At 39.1% G+C, this 15,505-nt stretch overlaps 5 protein-coding genes across 8 annotated transcripts; 3 read left to right on the forward strand and 2 right to left on the reverse strand.

Annotated features, from left to right (window-relative positions):
- Positions 1–6: 6 nt before the first annotated feature.
- On the reverse strand, positions 7–1,742 carry LOC18020079 (protein CAJ1). 3 transcript variants are annotated; one of them, XR_002899896.1, is made up of 7 exons: positions 1,612–1,742; positions 1,233–1,325; positions 1,132–1,162; positions 972–1,029; positions 597–843; positions 361–499; positions 62–177 (listed from the first exon to the last, which is right to left on the reverse strand). XR_002899896.1 is itself a non-coding variant. In XM_006402338.2 (6 exons), the coding sequence occupies exons 1-6, from the start codon at positions 1,675–1,677 to the stop codon at positions 123–125; spliced, it is 417 nt and encodes a 138-aa protein (XP_006402401.1). In that variant the 5' UTR covers positions 1,678–1,742; the 3' UTR covers positions 7–122. The 3 variants fall into 3 exon arrangements, 1 of the variants encoding a protein (XP_006402401.1); XR_002899897.1 differs by having other exon boundaries at positions 972–1,039; XM_006402338.2 differs by lacking the exon at positions 972–1,029 and having other exon boundaries at positions 7–177; positions 597–629.
- A 624-nt stretch (positions 1,743–2,366) lies between these two features.
- LOC18020080 (pectinesterase 5) lies at positions 2,367–3,077 on the forward strand. The gene has a single exon (XM_006402339.2). The coding sequence runs from the start codon at positions 2,408–2,410 to the stop codon at positions 3,062–3,064; it is 657 nt and encodes a 218-aa protein (XP_006402402.1). The 5' UTR covers positions 2,367–2,407; the 3' UTR covers positions 3,065–3,077.
- Positions 3,078–4,095: 1,018 nt separating this feature from the next.
- On the forward strand, positions 4,096–6,178 carry LOC18020081 (probable pectinesterase/pectinesterase inhibitor VGDH2). The gene is made up of 2 exons (XM_006402340.2): positions 4,096–5,327; positions 5,434–6,178. The coding sequence occupies exons 1-2, from the start codon at positions 4,244–4,246 to the stop codon at positions 6,120–6,122; spliced, it is 1,773 nt and encodes a 590-aa protein (XP_006402403.1). The 5' UTR covers positions 4,096–4,243; the 3' UTR covers positions 6,123–6,178.
- A 987-nt stretch (positions 6,179–7,165) lies between these two features.
- LOC18019835 (ABC transporter B family member 21) lies at positions 7,166–12,276 on the forward strand. The gene is made up of 11 exons (XM_006402342.2): positions 7,166–7,626; positions 7,715–7,769; positions 7,874–8,049; positions 8,147–8,607; positions 8,699–9,224; positions 9,326–9,599; positions 9,683–10,545; positions 10,689–10,955; positions 11,048–11,311; positions 11,458–11,751; positions 11,836–12,276. Exons 1-11 carry the CDS (start codon positions 7,264–7,266, stop codon positions 12,187–12,189), a joined length of 3,897 nt encoding a protein of 1,298 aa, XP_006402405.1. The 5' UTR covers positions 7,166–7,263; the 3' UTR covers positions 12,190–12,276.
- LOC18019837 (protein FAM192A) lies at positions 12,253–15,442 on the reverse strand. Of its 2 annotated transcripts, none has more exons than XM_006402341.2 (8): positions 15,061–15,442; positions 13,700–13,786; positions 13,524–13,598; positions 13,384–13,441; positions 13,138–13,193; positions 12,849–12,911; positions 12,687–12,764; positions 12,253–12,579 (listed from the first exon to the last, which is right to left on the reverse strand). In XM_006402341.2, exons 1-8 carry the CDS (start codon positions 15,118–15,120, stop codon positions 12,319–12,321), a joined length of 738 nt encoding a protein of 245 aa, XP_006402404.2. In that variant the 5' UTR covers positions 15,121–15,442; the 3' UTR covers positions 12,253–12,318. The 2 variants fall into 2 exon arrangements, with proteins under 2 accessions (XP_006402404.2, XP_024012842.1); XM_024157074.1 differs by having other exon boundaries at positions 13,700–13,809; positions 15,061–15,439.
- Positions 15,443–15,505: the final 63 nt, after the last annotated feature.

The following is a 15,505-nucleotide window of genomic DNA, read 5'->3' on the forward strand; positions in this document are numbered from 1 at the left end:
ATATAGAGATGCTCAAGTAGTACTTAAATGTTTCTGTAATAACATTTGTACAGTTAAGAAAAATAAACAGAAACATACTTATTCTCAATGCTACAAAATGTTGTGTTGAAAGAGACTCTGAATCAAGGAAGGAAAGGGTTGTGAGACGGGAACGTCTGTTTTTGCATATTATATGCCCTGCAAATGCCCAACAAAAAACAATCCAAAACACACCAATCATAATTTTTATTAAGAAGGAAACAGTAGTGTTTTCAAATTTACAGTTTAGCTAAGTCGAGAGAGATTAAAATTAAAGGATCTCACCGATAAACCAGTGAAAAGAGTGAAAAAAAGAAGAAGCAAAACATGTGGAAGACAGACCTGTTAGCTTTGATTCCACCAAGCCCGATGGTTCCAAGGACGATCAAAAGGAAAGGTGCACCGATCAACCAGGCGTTACCTCTTTTGGCATATGCATAAGTCCGTGGAACTCCCGTCTTGACTACCCTCGAATACACACCTTTTCAATGTTTTACAGTGTCATTATCAACGTGTAACCCCACTACGCTTCGTTAAAAGTTAAAACACATACTGAGTGTTGAGTCGTATTTATTTACCTGATCTAGAATACTGTTGACCTTTAATATCACCTGTAAAGAGAGACCAATGTGTAGAACTTAGAAAGCTTGATCTTTTACTAGAGACGATGGTTCAGAATGATCGATATGTAATTAAAAAAAACAGAGTAAGTGTGCCCTGATCTGCAAACTTGTAAACCCCAAATGAGCTAGAATTGTTATTGGTAGAACAGATTAGTATGTCAAATTGTCTCTTTTTCATTCTTCCAACAACAATAGCTTGAACCTGCGATATCAGTAGCAAAAAACTATTTCAACTCTCCAGGAATTCAAGAAAGATTAAAGGTAAGCAAATGAGGTATAAACTCTAAGGAGATTAAAGGTATGTAAATGCACAATGCTCGTTAAAAATACCGGGATTTAGTCCTCCGTCAATGGCCCAAAATTTTCCGGTCAACTTTCATCACAAAACCTGATTTCACCTAATACGAATCTACTAGCTCATTTGGGGTTTTTGCAGACCATGAAAGTGGTTTTGGCTATAGCCAAGGAAAGGTCAATCTCAGTAAATTACCAGACTCAAGGCAAGAGTAAGCTTCAGATATCTGCAACATATTGAAGACTTAACTTTTAAGTTTCTTGTGATAAAGGAAAGAAAGAAATGATAACACTCACCGATTTGAACTTAGACTCTGCACCGAGCTTCTGATCATCTGGAAATAGGTCAGGATGCGATTCCCAAACTTTCTTCCGGTAAGCAGCTTTAACCTACCGAATCAAATCATACACGTTCTAAAAATCAATCCCATAACATCTCGCAATTCGCAAACCTAAACGAACTCAACTTATGATACCCAACTAAATTCAATTCTTCTCAACGGAATATTTTAGGTCTCCAAATTGAAAATTTTCGAAATTCGGAGAAAAAACAGTGAGATTCAACCATGTGATCACCAAATCAAACGATCGAGCGAAAACCCTAATTATCGAATTCAGTGATCGAAAAGTCCCCGTATAGCTCACAAATCAAAGGTTAATAGGAAAATTCAAAGACCTGAGAAGGATCGGGGCGAGAATTGGGAGGAAAACCGAGCAAGATCTTGGCTTCCTCCACCTGCATATTCCAAAAAACCTTCCCGCGTCCACGTTTCGCCTTTCGGAGCCGGACGAATACAGTATATGCACCTCAATTGCCGCTTGAGGCTCATAGCTTTGCCACGTGTCAATATCACGACCATTGTCTCAATACAACTGTAAAATTTAATATTTTAGTACAAAATTTATATGCACTTTTTAACAGTAAAAAAATCTATATACAAAAGTTAAGTTTATTTTAATGGTTGAATCAGTCAAAAAATTTAAAAGGTTATTTAATTTTTTTACCTTACAAGTATAAATAATATATTTAATATCAATGAAATATGCAGACGTTAAAAAAAATATATTTAAATTTTTCAACTATATTAATATAATAAAGTTTTTCGAACTCTATTTGTTGTTTTAGCAAAGAAAAGAAAAACTATAACTGTTATTTCAGCAACAAAAGTAGTACACTTAGTTAAAACTTAAAAACCGATATTTACATAATTGCATGAAAACTTAAAACAAACAATATGGCAAATTCGAAGGCTTAACCGTTTAACCTAAAATACACCCGCAAATCCCTCGCTACCATATGTATATTTAAAAAAGAACCTAGAAAAAAAAAAAAAAAAAAGATGTAATATCTACCAAATATAGACGAACTATAAATACACAAAACAAGCATCTCTCTATATCTAAGATTTCTTCTTCCTCCGGAATCCGTTCCTTTCCGATCCTTGTTTCTCCGTTCATACAAAAACACAATCATGAACAACACTCCAATCAAACTAGCCTTTCTCTTCTTATCCGTCACGGCAACCGCAACCGCAATCGCTACACCAGCCAAACGCACAAACTACCTTTTCACACCGCATGCAAAAGCAGTCGCGGGAATATGCACCGTGATCCCAACAAACACAAGTCTATGCTGCAAAACGCTTAAACACGTTCCTACCGATGACCCTATCGAGTTAATCCGAGCATTAGCGTTTGCGGCTGAAACCTCCGTGAAACATAGTGTATCTTTCCTCTCCGGAATCAAACCAAAACACAAATCAAACGCAAACGCAGCTGCAGCGATCAACAGCTGCGAGAAAAACTTGAAATATGCGTTGGAAGATTTCGCCGAGTTTTGGAAAGCTACGGGGAAAGATGTAACGACGTTGGCTCATAATTACTTCACTTGTAAGAAGACGCTAATGTCGATCATGGGGTATCATTCGACTTGTTTGGATGATATCGAAGATAAGAATTTGTTCAATGAAGTGGAGTTTGGAATTGGAGTTGGGAAGAATCTGAGCAGTGATTCGTTTGATGTGTTTAATGGTTTGAATACTATTTTCAAGACTTTTGGTATTAAGGTCAAGCTTAACGAGGAAGACACATCTCCCCGACCGCCACCACTGTCGGATTATTATTATTGATCGATTAAGGGGTTTAATTTGGATGTAATTAATATCGTATGATTATGCCTAAAAGCGATGATCGCTACTGGAATCATATATAGATGGTTCTGTCCATGTATGATTGTGCGTCATTTGTGATTTATGTTGTAGGTTTTACACATGTACGGACGGATTTCGTGATGATTGGAAAGGATATAAATATATAAATGAAAATTGATTTTTTTTTTTATATTAGATATATTCGACATCTTACATCGAATATCTTAAGATGAAAAAAAATGACGATGATGACTTGACATCATATAAGATTTTTCTTGGTATCGTATATAAATCATGAACACTCCAATCAAACGTAGTTTTTGAATTTTAATATTTATTCCATCAATAAATAAAAGAGTATGGATCCGTATGATCCCGTCACTGATTGATTGCATTGAAGATATTTTTTGGGTCAAAGGATTGAAGAAATTTAGATGTAGCCTTAAAGCAAAAACCAGAAAAGAAAAAAAAAACTTTAGATGAATGTATGTACATATATCTGCATTTATTATTAGTGTGGCAATTTGCAACACAAACTTTAAAGTTAAACCCATAAATAGAACTATCCTAACTTATCGAGGATGAGAGCAAACTCTCGGGAAAAGAAGCTTTCGGCAAGTTTTCTTTCGGATAAATCACTAAACTTATGAACCAATAGTCCAAAATAATTTGTTTTTGACATGGAGCCCAAAATTTAAAAGATCAGAGTTAGAGGGTATGTACATAAGTAATCTAGTTACTGGCACGAACGTTTTATAATCATCTTTAAATAATTTTTTTATTTTTAGTAATCGAACTTACACCTCTTGATCAGGACATTATCAAATCATTTTGTGGTGACCAGTTTTTAAAACTGATAGCCAATATTTGACTAGAGAGTTTTTAGCCATTCAACGACCTGAAATCTCTCCCACCATGCAAAACTCATGCAAACCCTAATTTTAGAAACTAGGACTCCTATAAGAATCTCTCAACAATGCACCGTAATCTCTATCAGCCCCATTAATAACCCACCGGGCTCTGTTTCAATAAAAATAAAAAAACTCCCTCTCCTATTAACCTCCTGAATAAAACTGGAGGGAGACAAAAAAAAAATACATAAAAGGAAAAAAAATCGGAAAAGGGGAAAAATATATACATATAAAAAAAAATTGAAAAATGGCGGTAGGAAAAATTGTGATATCTGTGGCATCAATCCTTCTAGTGGTGGGTGTTGCCATAGGAGTTGTCACCTTTGTTAATAGAGGCGACGGTGGCGAGAAGAATGCTCCTCTGAATTCGCATCAGAAAGCGGTTCAGACAATTTGTCAGACAACCACAGACAAAGGCTCATGCGCAAAAACACTCGAGCCTGTCAAAAGCGACGACCCAAGCAAGCTTATCAAAGCCTTCATGCTTGCTACAAAAGACGCCATCACAAAATCCTCAAACTTCACAGCTTCCACCGAAGGAGGTATGGGGAAAAACATAAACGCGACTAGCAAAGCCGTTCTTGATTACTGCAAGAGAGTGTTGACCTACGCTCTTGAGGATCTTGAGACCATTGTTGAAGAAATGGGTGAAGATCTTCAGCAGAGCGGAACTAAGCTTGACCAGCTTAAACAATGGTTAACCGGAGTTTTCAATTACCAAACCGATTGTCTTGACGACATTGAGGAAGTGGAGCTAAGGAAAATCATGGGAGAAGGAATCTCTAACTCCAAGGTTTTGACTAGCAACGCTATCGATATCTTCCATTCAGTTGTCACGGCTATGTCCCAAATGGGTGTCAAGCTAGACGACATGAAGAACGTGACCATCGGAGGAGTAGGAGCTCCCGCACGTCGCCTTCTTGAAGACACCGACGCCAAGGGACTACCCAAATGGTTCCCTAGTAAAGACAGGAAGCTTATGGCTCAGGCCGGACGCGGTGGCGCTCCAGGTGGTGGCGCTGCAGCTGGTGATGATGGTATCGGTGAAGGCGGCGGTGGCGGCGGTAAGATCAAAGCGACTCATGTGGTGGCTAAGGATGGAAGTGGACAGTTTAAGACGGTTTCCGAGGCGGTTAACGCTTGCCCTGAGAAAAACCCTGGACGTTGCATTATCCATATCAAGGCTGGTATCTACAACGAACAAGTCACTATCCCTAAGAAGAAGAACAACATTTTCATGTTTGGTGATGGTGCTACCAAAACCATCATTACCTTTAACAGAAGTGTTAAACTTAGCCCTGGAACCACTACTTCACTTAGTGGCACCGTTCGTAAGTCCCATCCCTTAAATTAACCTTTGTTTATTTTTGACATCTAATTAAAAGCTAGATAACGTTGATCATATCTAACTAAAGATACACACATGCATGCATGCAGAGGTTGAATCTGAGGGATTCATGGCGAAATGGATCGGGTTTAAGAACACTGCTGGTCCATTGGGACACCAAGCGGTCGCACTCCGTGTGAACGGAGACCGTGCGGTCATATTCAACTGTAGATTTGACGCTTACCAAGACACACTCTACGTCAACAACGGACGTCAGTTCTACAGGAACATTGTTGTGTCCGGTACAGTGGATTTCATCTTTGGAAAGTCAGCGACAGTGATCCAAAACTCTCTGATCCTCATCAGAAAGGGAACTCCAGGACAATCCAACTACGTTACAGCCGACGGTAACGAGAAGGGTACAGCGGTCAAGATCGGTATCGTTCTCCATAACTGCCGTATTTTACGGGACAAGGAGCTCGAAGCTGACAAGGCAACCATCAAATCGTACCTAGGAAGGCCGTGGAAGCAATATGCCACCACCGTGGTTATTGGAACTGAGATTAGTGATGTGATTCAACCAGAAGGATGGACCGAGTGGAAAGGAGAGCAGTTCCACAAGACAGCTAGATACATTGAGTTCAATAACCGTGGACCAGGAGCTAACACTGCTACAAGGGCTCCTTTTGCTAAGGTGGCTAAGTCTGCAGCTGAGGTTGAAGGTTTCACCGTCGCTAACTGGGTCGGTCCGGCTAATTGGATTCAAGAAGCCAACGTGCCTGTCCAGCTTGGATTGTAAGAAAACCAAAAAAATTAACGAATAAAACAGTATGTGATTATATGTAAAAAAAAAAAGGGTAACGATATACGACCTCGTCTCTGGGGATCAGGGCTCTTTTTTTGGCTACTTTTATACAATATAGGGTTCTAGACATTTTGGGATGAAGTTTGTATAAGATTGCTTTTGTTTCACGTGCAAAACAAAAACAAATATTTTTTTTACTTGTGTATGTATAAGATTGCTTATATTATTGTGTGTATGTATGTATACAAGGGTTAAGCATCGTCCCTGCTGGCATCGTATTGTTCCGGGGCCTACTGATGAAAAGTAAAATATCTTTATCTTAACAAAATGGAATAATCACAATTCCAATATAAAACAAATGATTTTTATATGTAACTAATAAGAAAATTCATTGGCTGCTTGAAAATTCAGAGTGGAAATTTGATTCGTGACGTACTGAAGTGCAATCCATATGTAAAGCAGTAAAGGAATAATCAAAATGAAACATCTGTACAGAAAAAAAAGTTTACGTACCATATGTCAATTAAACAATAGCTATCTCGTGATATTTTAATCGTTTTATCATAATGACATGGCCCGGGAAATAAAGAAATGTCATGCAAGTTGCATATAAAAGAAATCAATATGAATTCATATTTTTTGTCTGCTTATAATGACAATAAAAAAAAAATACGGCTAATGACGAAAGTTTTACACACTGTATGAACAAAGGAAAGTAAAAGTGGGTTAGTCAAAATCAATCAAGTTTGAAAGAAAAATACACGAGAAACCGTATGAAACAAATATTCTTTGGTATTAGAAGCTTCCTCTGTTTTTGTTCAATAAAAATTAGGTGATCAGAAGACTTATCCGCAGAGAAGAGACCAGACCAATTGGCGTCTGTCCTGTCACGTCATATGTTATATACAAGGTCGTTTTTGACGACTCTAGTCTTTGTAGGCCCCAAACTCAACTTGAATGAATTCAAATGGACAGAGAATTTAGCAAGTAAAATTACGAGTCCTTGAGATTGAAAAATCCACTGCTTCTTCTTCAAGTAATGAACAAAAGTATATATTCAACCCTGCACGACCTTTAAATCCACAAACTAATCCACTCCTAAGCTTTGGTTTCTTTCAAATAGGATCACCAGACAATGAATAGTGTAATGGAATCAGAGGAAGGAATGAAGGTGGAGTCAACGAACAGAGCAGAAGCAGAGATCTCAAACTTGAGAACCAATGAAGAAGAAGTTAAGACAGAGTCTGTTCAGAAAGAAGAGGAGAAGAAAACAGAGAAGAGGAAAGAAGAAGAAGAAAACGAGAAGACCAAAACGGTGCCGTTTTACAAGCTGTTTGCCTTTGCAGATTCCTATGACATCCTCTTGATGATCCTTGGGACTATAGGCGCTGTGGGTAACGGTCTTGCCTTCCCTATCATGACAGTCCTCTTTGGAGATGTGATTGACGTGTTCGGACAAAACCAAAACAGTTCAGATGTTTCTGATAAGATCGCTAAGGTGATAAATAGATTCTACACTTTTTACCTTTTGTTGTTTAGGAAAAACCTTACAGTGATTGATTTTGTAATACAATTTTATGTTACAGGTGGCTCTGAAATTTGTATACCTTGGACTTGGGACTCTAGTGGCAGCTCTTCTCCGTAAGAGTTCCTTGATATTGTCTGAAAATCTTTTTGCGGGGTTTTTAGTGCTTGAATGTGAAAGATTTGATCTTTATGGATGTTTTTTTGGGTTATGTAATCAGAGGTTTCTGGGTGGATGATCTCTGGGGAGAGACAAGCAGGAAGAATAAGGAGTTTATATCTAAAAACCATACTGAGACAAGACATTGCTTTCTTCGATGTCGAAACCAACACAGGAGAAGTTGTTGGAAGAATGTCAGGTGACACTGTGCTTATACAAGACGCCATGGGAGAGAAGGTAACTTCCAAAAACATTACAAAAAAGTTAATTTGATTCCTAAGTTTCAAAAATCTTTTGGCGAAACTGAGAGACTCTAGTTTTTCCTTTATGGCAGGTTGGGAAGGCTATACAATTGGTATCAACGTTTATTGGTGGATTTGTGATAGCTTTCATGGAAGGATGGCTTCTTACATTAGTCATGGTATCTTCAATTCCACTTCTAGTGATGTCTGGTGCAGCTCTCGCTATCGTCATTTCGAAAATGGCTTCTCGTGGACAAACTTCTTATGCTAAAGCTGCGGTTGTGGTTGAGCAAACAGTTGGATCTATAAGAACCGTTGCATCGTTTACCGGAGAGAAACAAGCTATAAGCAATTACAATAAGCATCTTGTCTCTGCTTATAGAGCAGGTGTCTTTGAAGGAGCTTCCACAGGGCTTGGTCTTGGTACACTCAATATAGTCATCTTTTGCACTTATGCTTTAGCTGTTTGGTATGGCGGGAAGATGATATTGGAGAAAGGTTACACAGGAGGACAAGTTCTCATCATCATCTTCGCGGTTCTTACCGGTTCCATGTCAGCTTTGCTTCTTCATCATCATCCCATTTGTTTTTTGCCTGACTTTTTTGTTTGGTCATCTCATTTTGATTTTTCTCGTTAATTTCAGGTCGTTAGGACAAGCATCTCCTTGTTTAAGCGCGTTTGCGGCTGGTCAAGCCGCGGCCTACAAAATGTTCGAAACAATCAAAAGAAAACCGGAGATTGATGCTTCCGATACAACCGGGAAAGTTCTTGATGATGTTCGAGGAGATATAGAGCTTAAAGATGTGAGCTTTAGTTACCCGGCAAGGCCAGAAGAGCAGATCTTTCGAGGGTTTTCGCTGTCTATCTCGAGTGGTTCGACCGTGGCTCTAGTTGGGCAGAGCGGAAGTGGGAAATCAACTGTTGTGTCTCTGATTGAGAGGTTTTATGATCCACTAGCTGGTGAAGTTCGAATAGATGGAATTAACCTTAAGGAGTTTCAGCTAAAATGGATCAGAAGCAAGATAGGACTTGTGAGTCAAGAACCGGTTCTGTTCACTTCGAGCATAAAGGAAAACATCGCCTACGGGAAAGAGAACGCAACAATCGAAGAGATTCGTAAGGCTACAGAGCTCGCAAACGCATCTAAATTCATCGATAAGCTTCCTCAGGTACTTGAGAGATTTTTTAACTCACCTCTCCTCTGTTTTTGTCTATGTATTCACTTTAACAAAGCTTGTGGATGTAAGCTAAATTAACTGTAAATTTTCAGGGTTTAGAGACGATGGTAGGAGAACATGGGACTCAGCTTTCCGGTGGGCAGAAACAGAGGATCGCAGTGGCTAGAGCGATTCTAAAAGATCCAAGAATCTTGCTTTTAGATGAAGCAACGAGCGCGCTTGATGCAGAGTCTGAGAGGATTGTTCAAGAAGCTCTGGACAGGATCATGGTTAACCGAACAACTGTCGTTGTCGCTCACAGATTGAGCACGGTGAGAAACGCAGACATGATTGCTGTAATTCATCAAGGCAAGATCGTTGAGAAAGGTAAAACTCAAATTCTTAAACAACACATACATGTATATGTATATCTCCAATCCTGTTTGATACTCATATAAACGTATGATCAGGTTCGCACTCTGAGCTCCTAAGAGACCCCGAAGGAGCCTACTCTCAGCTCATACGTCTGCAAGAAGAAAACAAACAATCCGAAGATTCGACAGATGAGCAGAAGATATCAATGGAGTCTATGAAACGGTCTAGTTTGAGAAAGTCGTCTCTAAGCCGGTCTTTAAGCAAAAGATCGTCTTCTTTCTCCATGTTTGGTTTTCCAGCAGGAATAGACTCAAACAACGAAGCAAAACCAGAGCAAGGCGAGGCTTCTACTCCGATCAAAGAAGAAGAAACAGAACACAAGAAAGTATCGTTCCTTAGAGTCGCTGCTCTAAACAAGCCAGAGATTCCAATGCTTATACTGGGATCTATAGCCGCGGTTTTAAACGGAGTCATACTTCCAATCTTCGGGATTCTAATCTCAAGCGTGATCAAAGCATTTTTCAAACCACCTGAGCAGTTAAAATCCGACACAAGGTTTTGGGCGATCATCTTCATGCTTCTCGGTGTAGCTTCAATGGTGGTCTTCCCGGCACAAACGATCTTTTTCTCCATAGCCGGATGTAAGCTGGTGCAGCGGATAAGATCGATGTGTTTTGAGAAAGTGGTTCATATGGAAGTTGGATGGTTCGATGAGACTGAGAACTCAAGTGGTGCTATTGGAGCTAGGCTTTCTGCTGATGCTGCTACGGTTCGTGGTCTAGTCGGAGACGCATTGGCTCAAACGGTTCAGAATCTTGCGTCTGTAACCGCAGGTTTGGTCATCGCGTTTGTGGCAAGCTGGCAGTTAGCTTTCATTGTTCTCGCCATGCTTCCGCTAATCGGTCTTAATGGTTATATATACATGAAGTTCATGGTTGGCTTCAGTGCAGATTCAAAGGTACAAAAATCTAATCTCTTTGGTTTTGATTTTCGTTGTTGTTTTTGACTAGTTTCCATAACTGATAATGCCTGATCCGGATATGAAAAAGAAAAATTCTGTCTTTTTTTTGTTTGATGAAATGGAAATATTTTGTTGAACAGAGAATGTACGAGGAAGCGAGCCAAGTGGCGAACGATGCGGTCGGGAGCATAAGAACAGTTGCTTCATTTTGTGCAGAGGAGAAAGTGATGAAAATGTATAAGAAGAAATGTGAAGGTCCTATGAAAACAGGAATACGTCAAGGCATAGTTAGTGGTATTGGTTTTGGAGTTTCTTTCTTCGTCCTCTTCGCTTCTTACGCCGCCAGTTTCTATGCCGGTGCAAGGCTTGTCGACGACGGCAAAACAACCTTCGATGCTGTTTTCAGAGTAAAAACAAAAAAACAGAATTCATCAGAAAATCAACAAGATCTCTGTTCTGCCTCTTCTAAAGACTGTTTTTGTTTTTGTTTCAAAAACAGGTTTTCTTTGCTTTAACAATGGCGGCTGTAGCTATTTCTCAGTCAAGTTCATTGTCTCCTGATTCCAGCAAAGCTAGCAATGCGGCTGCATCCATCTTTGCGGTTATAGACAGAGAATCGAAGATTGATCCAAGTGATGAGTCTGGCAGAGTTCTTGAAAATGTTAAAGGAGATATTGAACTTCGTCATATCAGCTTCAAATATCCTTCAAGACCAGATGTTCAGATCTTCCAGGATCTCTGTCTCTCTATTCGCGCGGGGAAGGTTAGACCTTGATCTTGAAACACGTTTTCACCTTGCTTTTCCAGTTTATGAAGTATATAAACCGAGTGAAACAGTTAGTTACATTCGGCTTAGTTCGAATGGATTACATCTAAATTCTGTTCTTTTTATATTTCTATTTGTTTCAGACAATAGCTTTGGTCGGAGAGAGTGGAAGCGGGAAATCGACAGTGATTGCGCTGCTGCAGAGGTTTTACGATCCTAATTCGGGTCAGATCACTCTTGATGGAGTTGAGATTAAGACCTTGCAGCTAAAATGGCTAAGGCAGCAAACCGGGCTAGTGAGCCAAGAACCGGTTTTGTTCAATGAAACGATCAGAGCAAACATTGCTTACGGAAAAGGAGGAGATGCTTCTGAAACCGAAATTGTATCTGCAGCTGAGCTATCTAACGCTCATGGCTTCATTAGTGGACTACAACAGGTAATTTTAATGGCACCTAATCGAAATTTCCAAACCCTAATTTCCAGATTCATGCTAAACTGAAAGATATAATTGCCGTTGCAGGGCTATGATACAATGGTGGGTGAAAGAGGAGTTCAATTATCAGGCGGACAAAAGCAGAGAGTAGCCATAGCCAGAGCAATAGTTAAAGACCCTAAGGTGTTGCTACTTGATGAAGCAACAAGTGCTCTAGACGCTGAGTCCGAGCGTGTGGTCCAGGACGCATTAGACCGGGTTATGGTTAACCGAACCACCGTGGTGGTGGCACATCGGTTATCAACGATCAAGAACGCAGATGTAATTGCAGTGGTTAAAAATGGCGTCATCGTGGAAAAAGGAAAGCATGACACTTTGATTAGTATCAAAGATGGTGTTTATGCATCTTTAGTACAGCTTCATCTGAGTGCTTCTACATAAAAAATTCTTTATTTATTTATGAATCACCATTTGTGAGTAAAATTTACGACGGAATTTAAGACCAAAAAGTTTTCATTTTTCGATTCATTGCCAGTGTTTACAGATGCTTGTGTCAGTGAAACAAAAATGTTAATCATCGTCTTCACTTTCATCACTATATGAGACTAAGGCTAAACCCGTTTGCAGAGCTGCAGGAGTTTTACCTGTAACATTGGCTTCTTTTGCAGAATCAAAAGAGGTCAGGTCGATATGGCTGGCCGGTTTTCCGTTCCCTGAGGTTTCTGTCTTCTCTTCCTCTGTCGCTTTAACCTTCTTCGGTTGTGGCTTGACTTTTATGATCGCGTTAAATGGACGAGTCGCTGGTTTTCTCTTCCCGCTTGGTTTTTGTTCCTATAAAAAAAAATCAAGATACATAAATGCCCACGTGGTTCAAATGCTCAGTTGAATAGTTCCGCAAATTTATGACACGATCGAATTTGAAACAACGTGATACTCACCTTAGTGGTTGGAGCTGGTAGTGACGGTGCTGCTTCTTTTGATTCGTGAAGGATAGCTGATCGTGCTGCAACCGCTGCCTAAAAAAAGGAGCCGTAACCCAAGGTTGATCTAGCATTTTTAGAAACTGTTAACTATTTTCGCAAGATTCACAAGAAATTTACCTGGAAACTACGGAGCTGTTCTTCGTCTTCATTTGCTAATTGTCGTTCATATTCTCTCTTTGACTATAAGAAAAAAATGCAAACGAATGTATTAAGATGACGGAGAGAAGATAATGACCCCGAGACTCAAGCCATCAAAGTCATGATTCTTCATCCATTACTGATTCTCAAGAGCTTATAAAGATCAACTCATCAATATCTTACACTGGTCAGCTATATGCAGTCCATATGAGATAGGTTGAATCAACAGGCAAGAAATTATCGAACTTTAGATATAAAGATTGCTCACCATTTCGAGTTTATCGAGAAACTCAGTCTCATCTTCATCCAGCGCCTTGGGTGGTCCTGCCAATCCAATTAAAAAAAAAGAGTTAACGACTTTTATTCTTCAATGAAACCATCGAACAACAGGCACAAACCAAAATTTGTGATTTCAGAAAGAAGAATTAATCCAAAGATGTTGCAAACTATAAGCGATAAGAGCTTGAAACCACCGAACAATATACTGCAACAGTAAGAAAAAGTAGTGACTCACTATGCTTGAATCGTTCGTTAAACTCAGCGTCCTTCTTGTCTTTGTTCTCTTTCAGAATCTGAAATTAATATGTACAAGTGAGGAAGAGGAAAAGGAAGCATAATCTCATGAAGAAACGGCAGTGCGTGATGGAGAAAAACCTCGTACAGAGCCCTGTCTCTCTGGAATGTTCCATCTTCAACTCTCTCGCCTCTTTCTTTCTTCGATTCATCTAACTGCGTCACGAAATTCAATTGCCCAGAGTAAAAAAGATATAAAAATTGAATTAACAAATTTAGGGATTCGATAGAGAGAGGAGAAGAGACAAGAGAAGAACCTGTTCCTCCGAGACGAAATTTAGTAACCTAATAGGCTTCACTGTCTCTTCAGCCATCTCCTTCGTCTTCGCAGCTTTTCGTTGGCTCTGAATCCAAAAATAAATAAATTCTACGAACAAAAAAGAGAATTTTACTTGCCGGGTTTATTTATCCGTCGAACCGTCCGATCGAGGACACGTCACATTATATTTACTGAAAATCTCAATTCTCCATAAATAGTTAAATACCCATCGGGTTATCAATTTATTCGGGTTTGACCCTACAGGTTTCGTCTGAATCAGTTTAGTCCCTCGACTATTAGTAGCACAGTTCGCAGGTACTTATCACAAGTACTTAGTATTATTTAGATTTAAAATAAATAAAAATTGGACAAGAATATAAGCATCGATACTTGTTTTAAACTTTTAAGCATCGATACTTCAATAGTTTTTAAAGCAGATGTAACCATCTGATTGGATAGAATTAATGAGAAAAAACAAAATTTTTCTCTCTCCTCTCTCACTTCACTCATTCGATTATCTCTCATCTGATTCATCTCTCTCTCTTCTCTTCTTTTATTAATTAAATATTAATTAAGTACCCATAAGAAATTCTTCCAATAAACATGCTCTTAGACCATCTCCAATGATGAGAGACCCATAGGGGTCATTTGTAAGAGTTTTTAAGTTTTTAAGCTTCCAATGGGAATCTCTGAACTCAGAGGTTCTTAAAAAAAAAATTTACAAGATCAATACTTGGTGAAACATTTTCATACCGAATGGGTTGAAGGGGTTGTGGGTTTTGTTGACTATTTAGGAAGTTCATGAAGCCAGAGTCACTATATGGATTTGTAAATCCATATGTTCCTGCGATGGCTGTTTAAAGGAGAAGGAAACAGTGTTTAAAGGAGAAGAAAACGACTGTTTAAAGGAGAAGGAAAGAGATGAAAAAAAGAAGAAGAAAAGAGATGAATAAAAGAGAAGGCAAGAGATGAATAAAGAAACTAGAAGCTTGTGTCTTAATAAAAGAGAGAAAGATTGTGTCTTAATGAACAATCGATGCTAGTGTTTACGCAGATATTGTTAGCTTTAAGTTAGAGCTGCAAGCTTTTCTTTGTGTTGTTACCAGTCAGATCAAAGTGACTACACCTAACTACCAAGCATTAAACACCATCACTCTAACTCTAACTCAAAGCATCCACCAAGCATTGATTCATTGTTTAACTAAAACCTACGCATTAACTATAACTCTTACTCAAACCATCCACCAAGCATTAACACTAACTCTAACTGAAAGCATTGCATAACTCTAACTACACACCATCAATCGCAAACATCATAGCAGAAGATAAACCATAAACTTCAAAGCAGAAAATAAATACCTCTCCACACAATTTGTCCTGAGCATCGATTACTTCTGTAAACCGCCTTATCTCCTCCATCTTCGATTGCTGCGGCGGCTGTCACGGCCTCTTCACCGCCGTCTTCATTCACCACATTTATAAACCGAACATGAGCTTGTGGTTGGAGACATCGGAACTTGTCAGCCTCGGGATGGTCGGTGGTTTGGTTGGAAGTCACAATTGCAACATCGAAACCCAATTAGATTAGTGTAAGATGATTCTTAACTAACCAAATCATCTAAGTCGGATGAACCCAAACAAAAATTGCAGAGATACAAAGAAAATTACCCAGCTTTCCTTCTCTCCAACTATTTTCTAAACCCAGAAATATGCAGAGCTTCCTCGCTGATGATGAAGTTCGATTCGACATGCATGCAGGAGACAACCTTTTCTCCATTCGATTTGCAGAGCTCCCTCACATCGT

The sequence above is a fragment of the Eutrema salsugineum genome, unplaced genomic scaffold (genome assembly GCF_000478725.1).
Source record: "Eutrema salsugineum unplaced genomic scaffold, Eutsalg1_0 scaffold_19, whole genome shotgun sequence".
Lineage (NCBI taxonomy): Eukaryota > Viridiplantae > Streptophyta > Magnoliopsida > Brassicales > Brassicaceae > Eutrema > Eutrema salsugineum.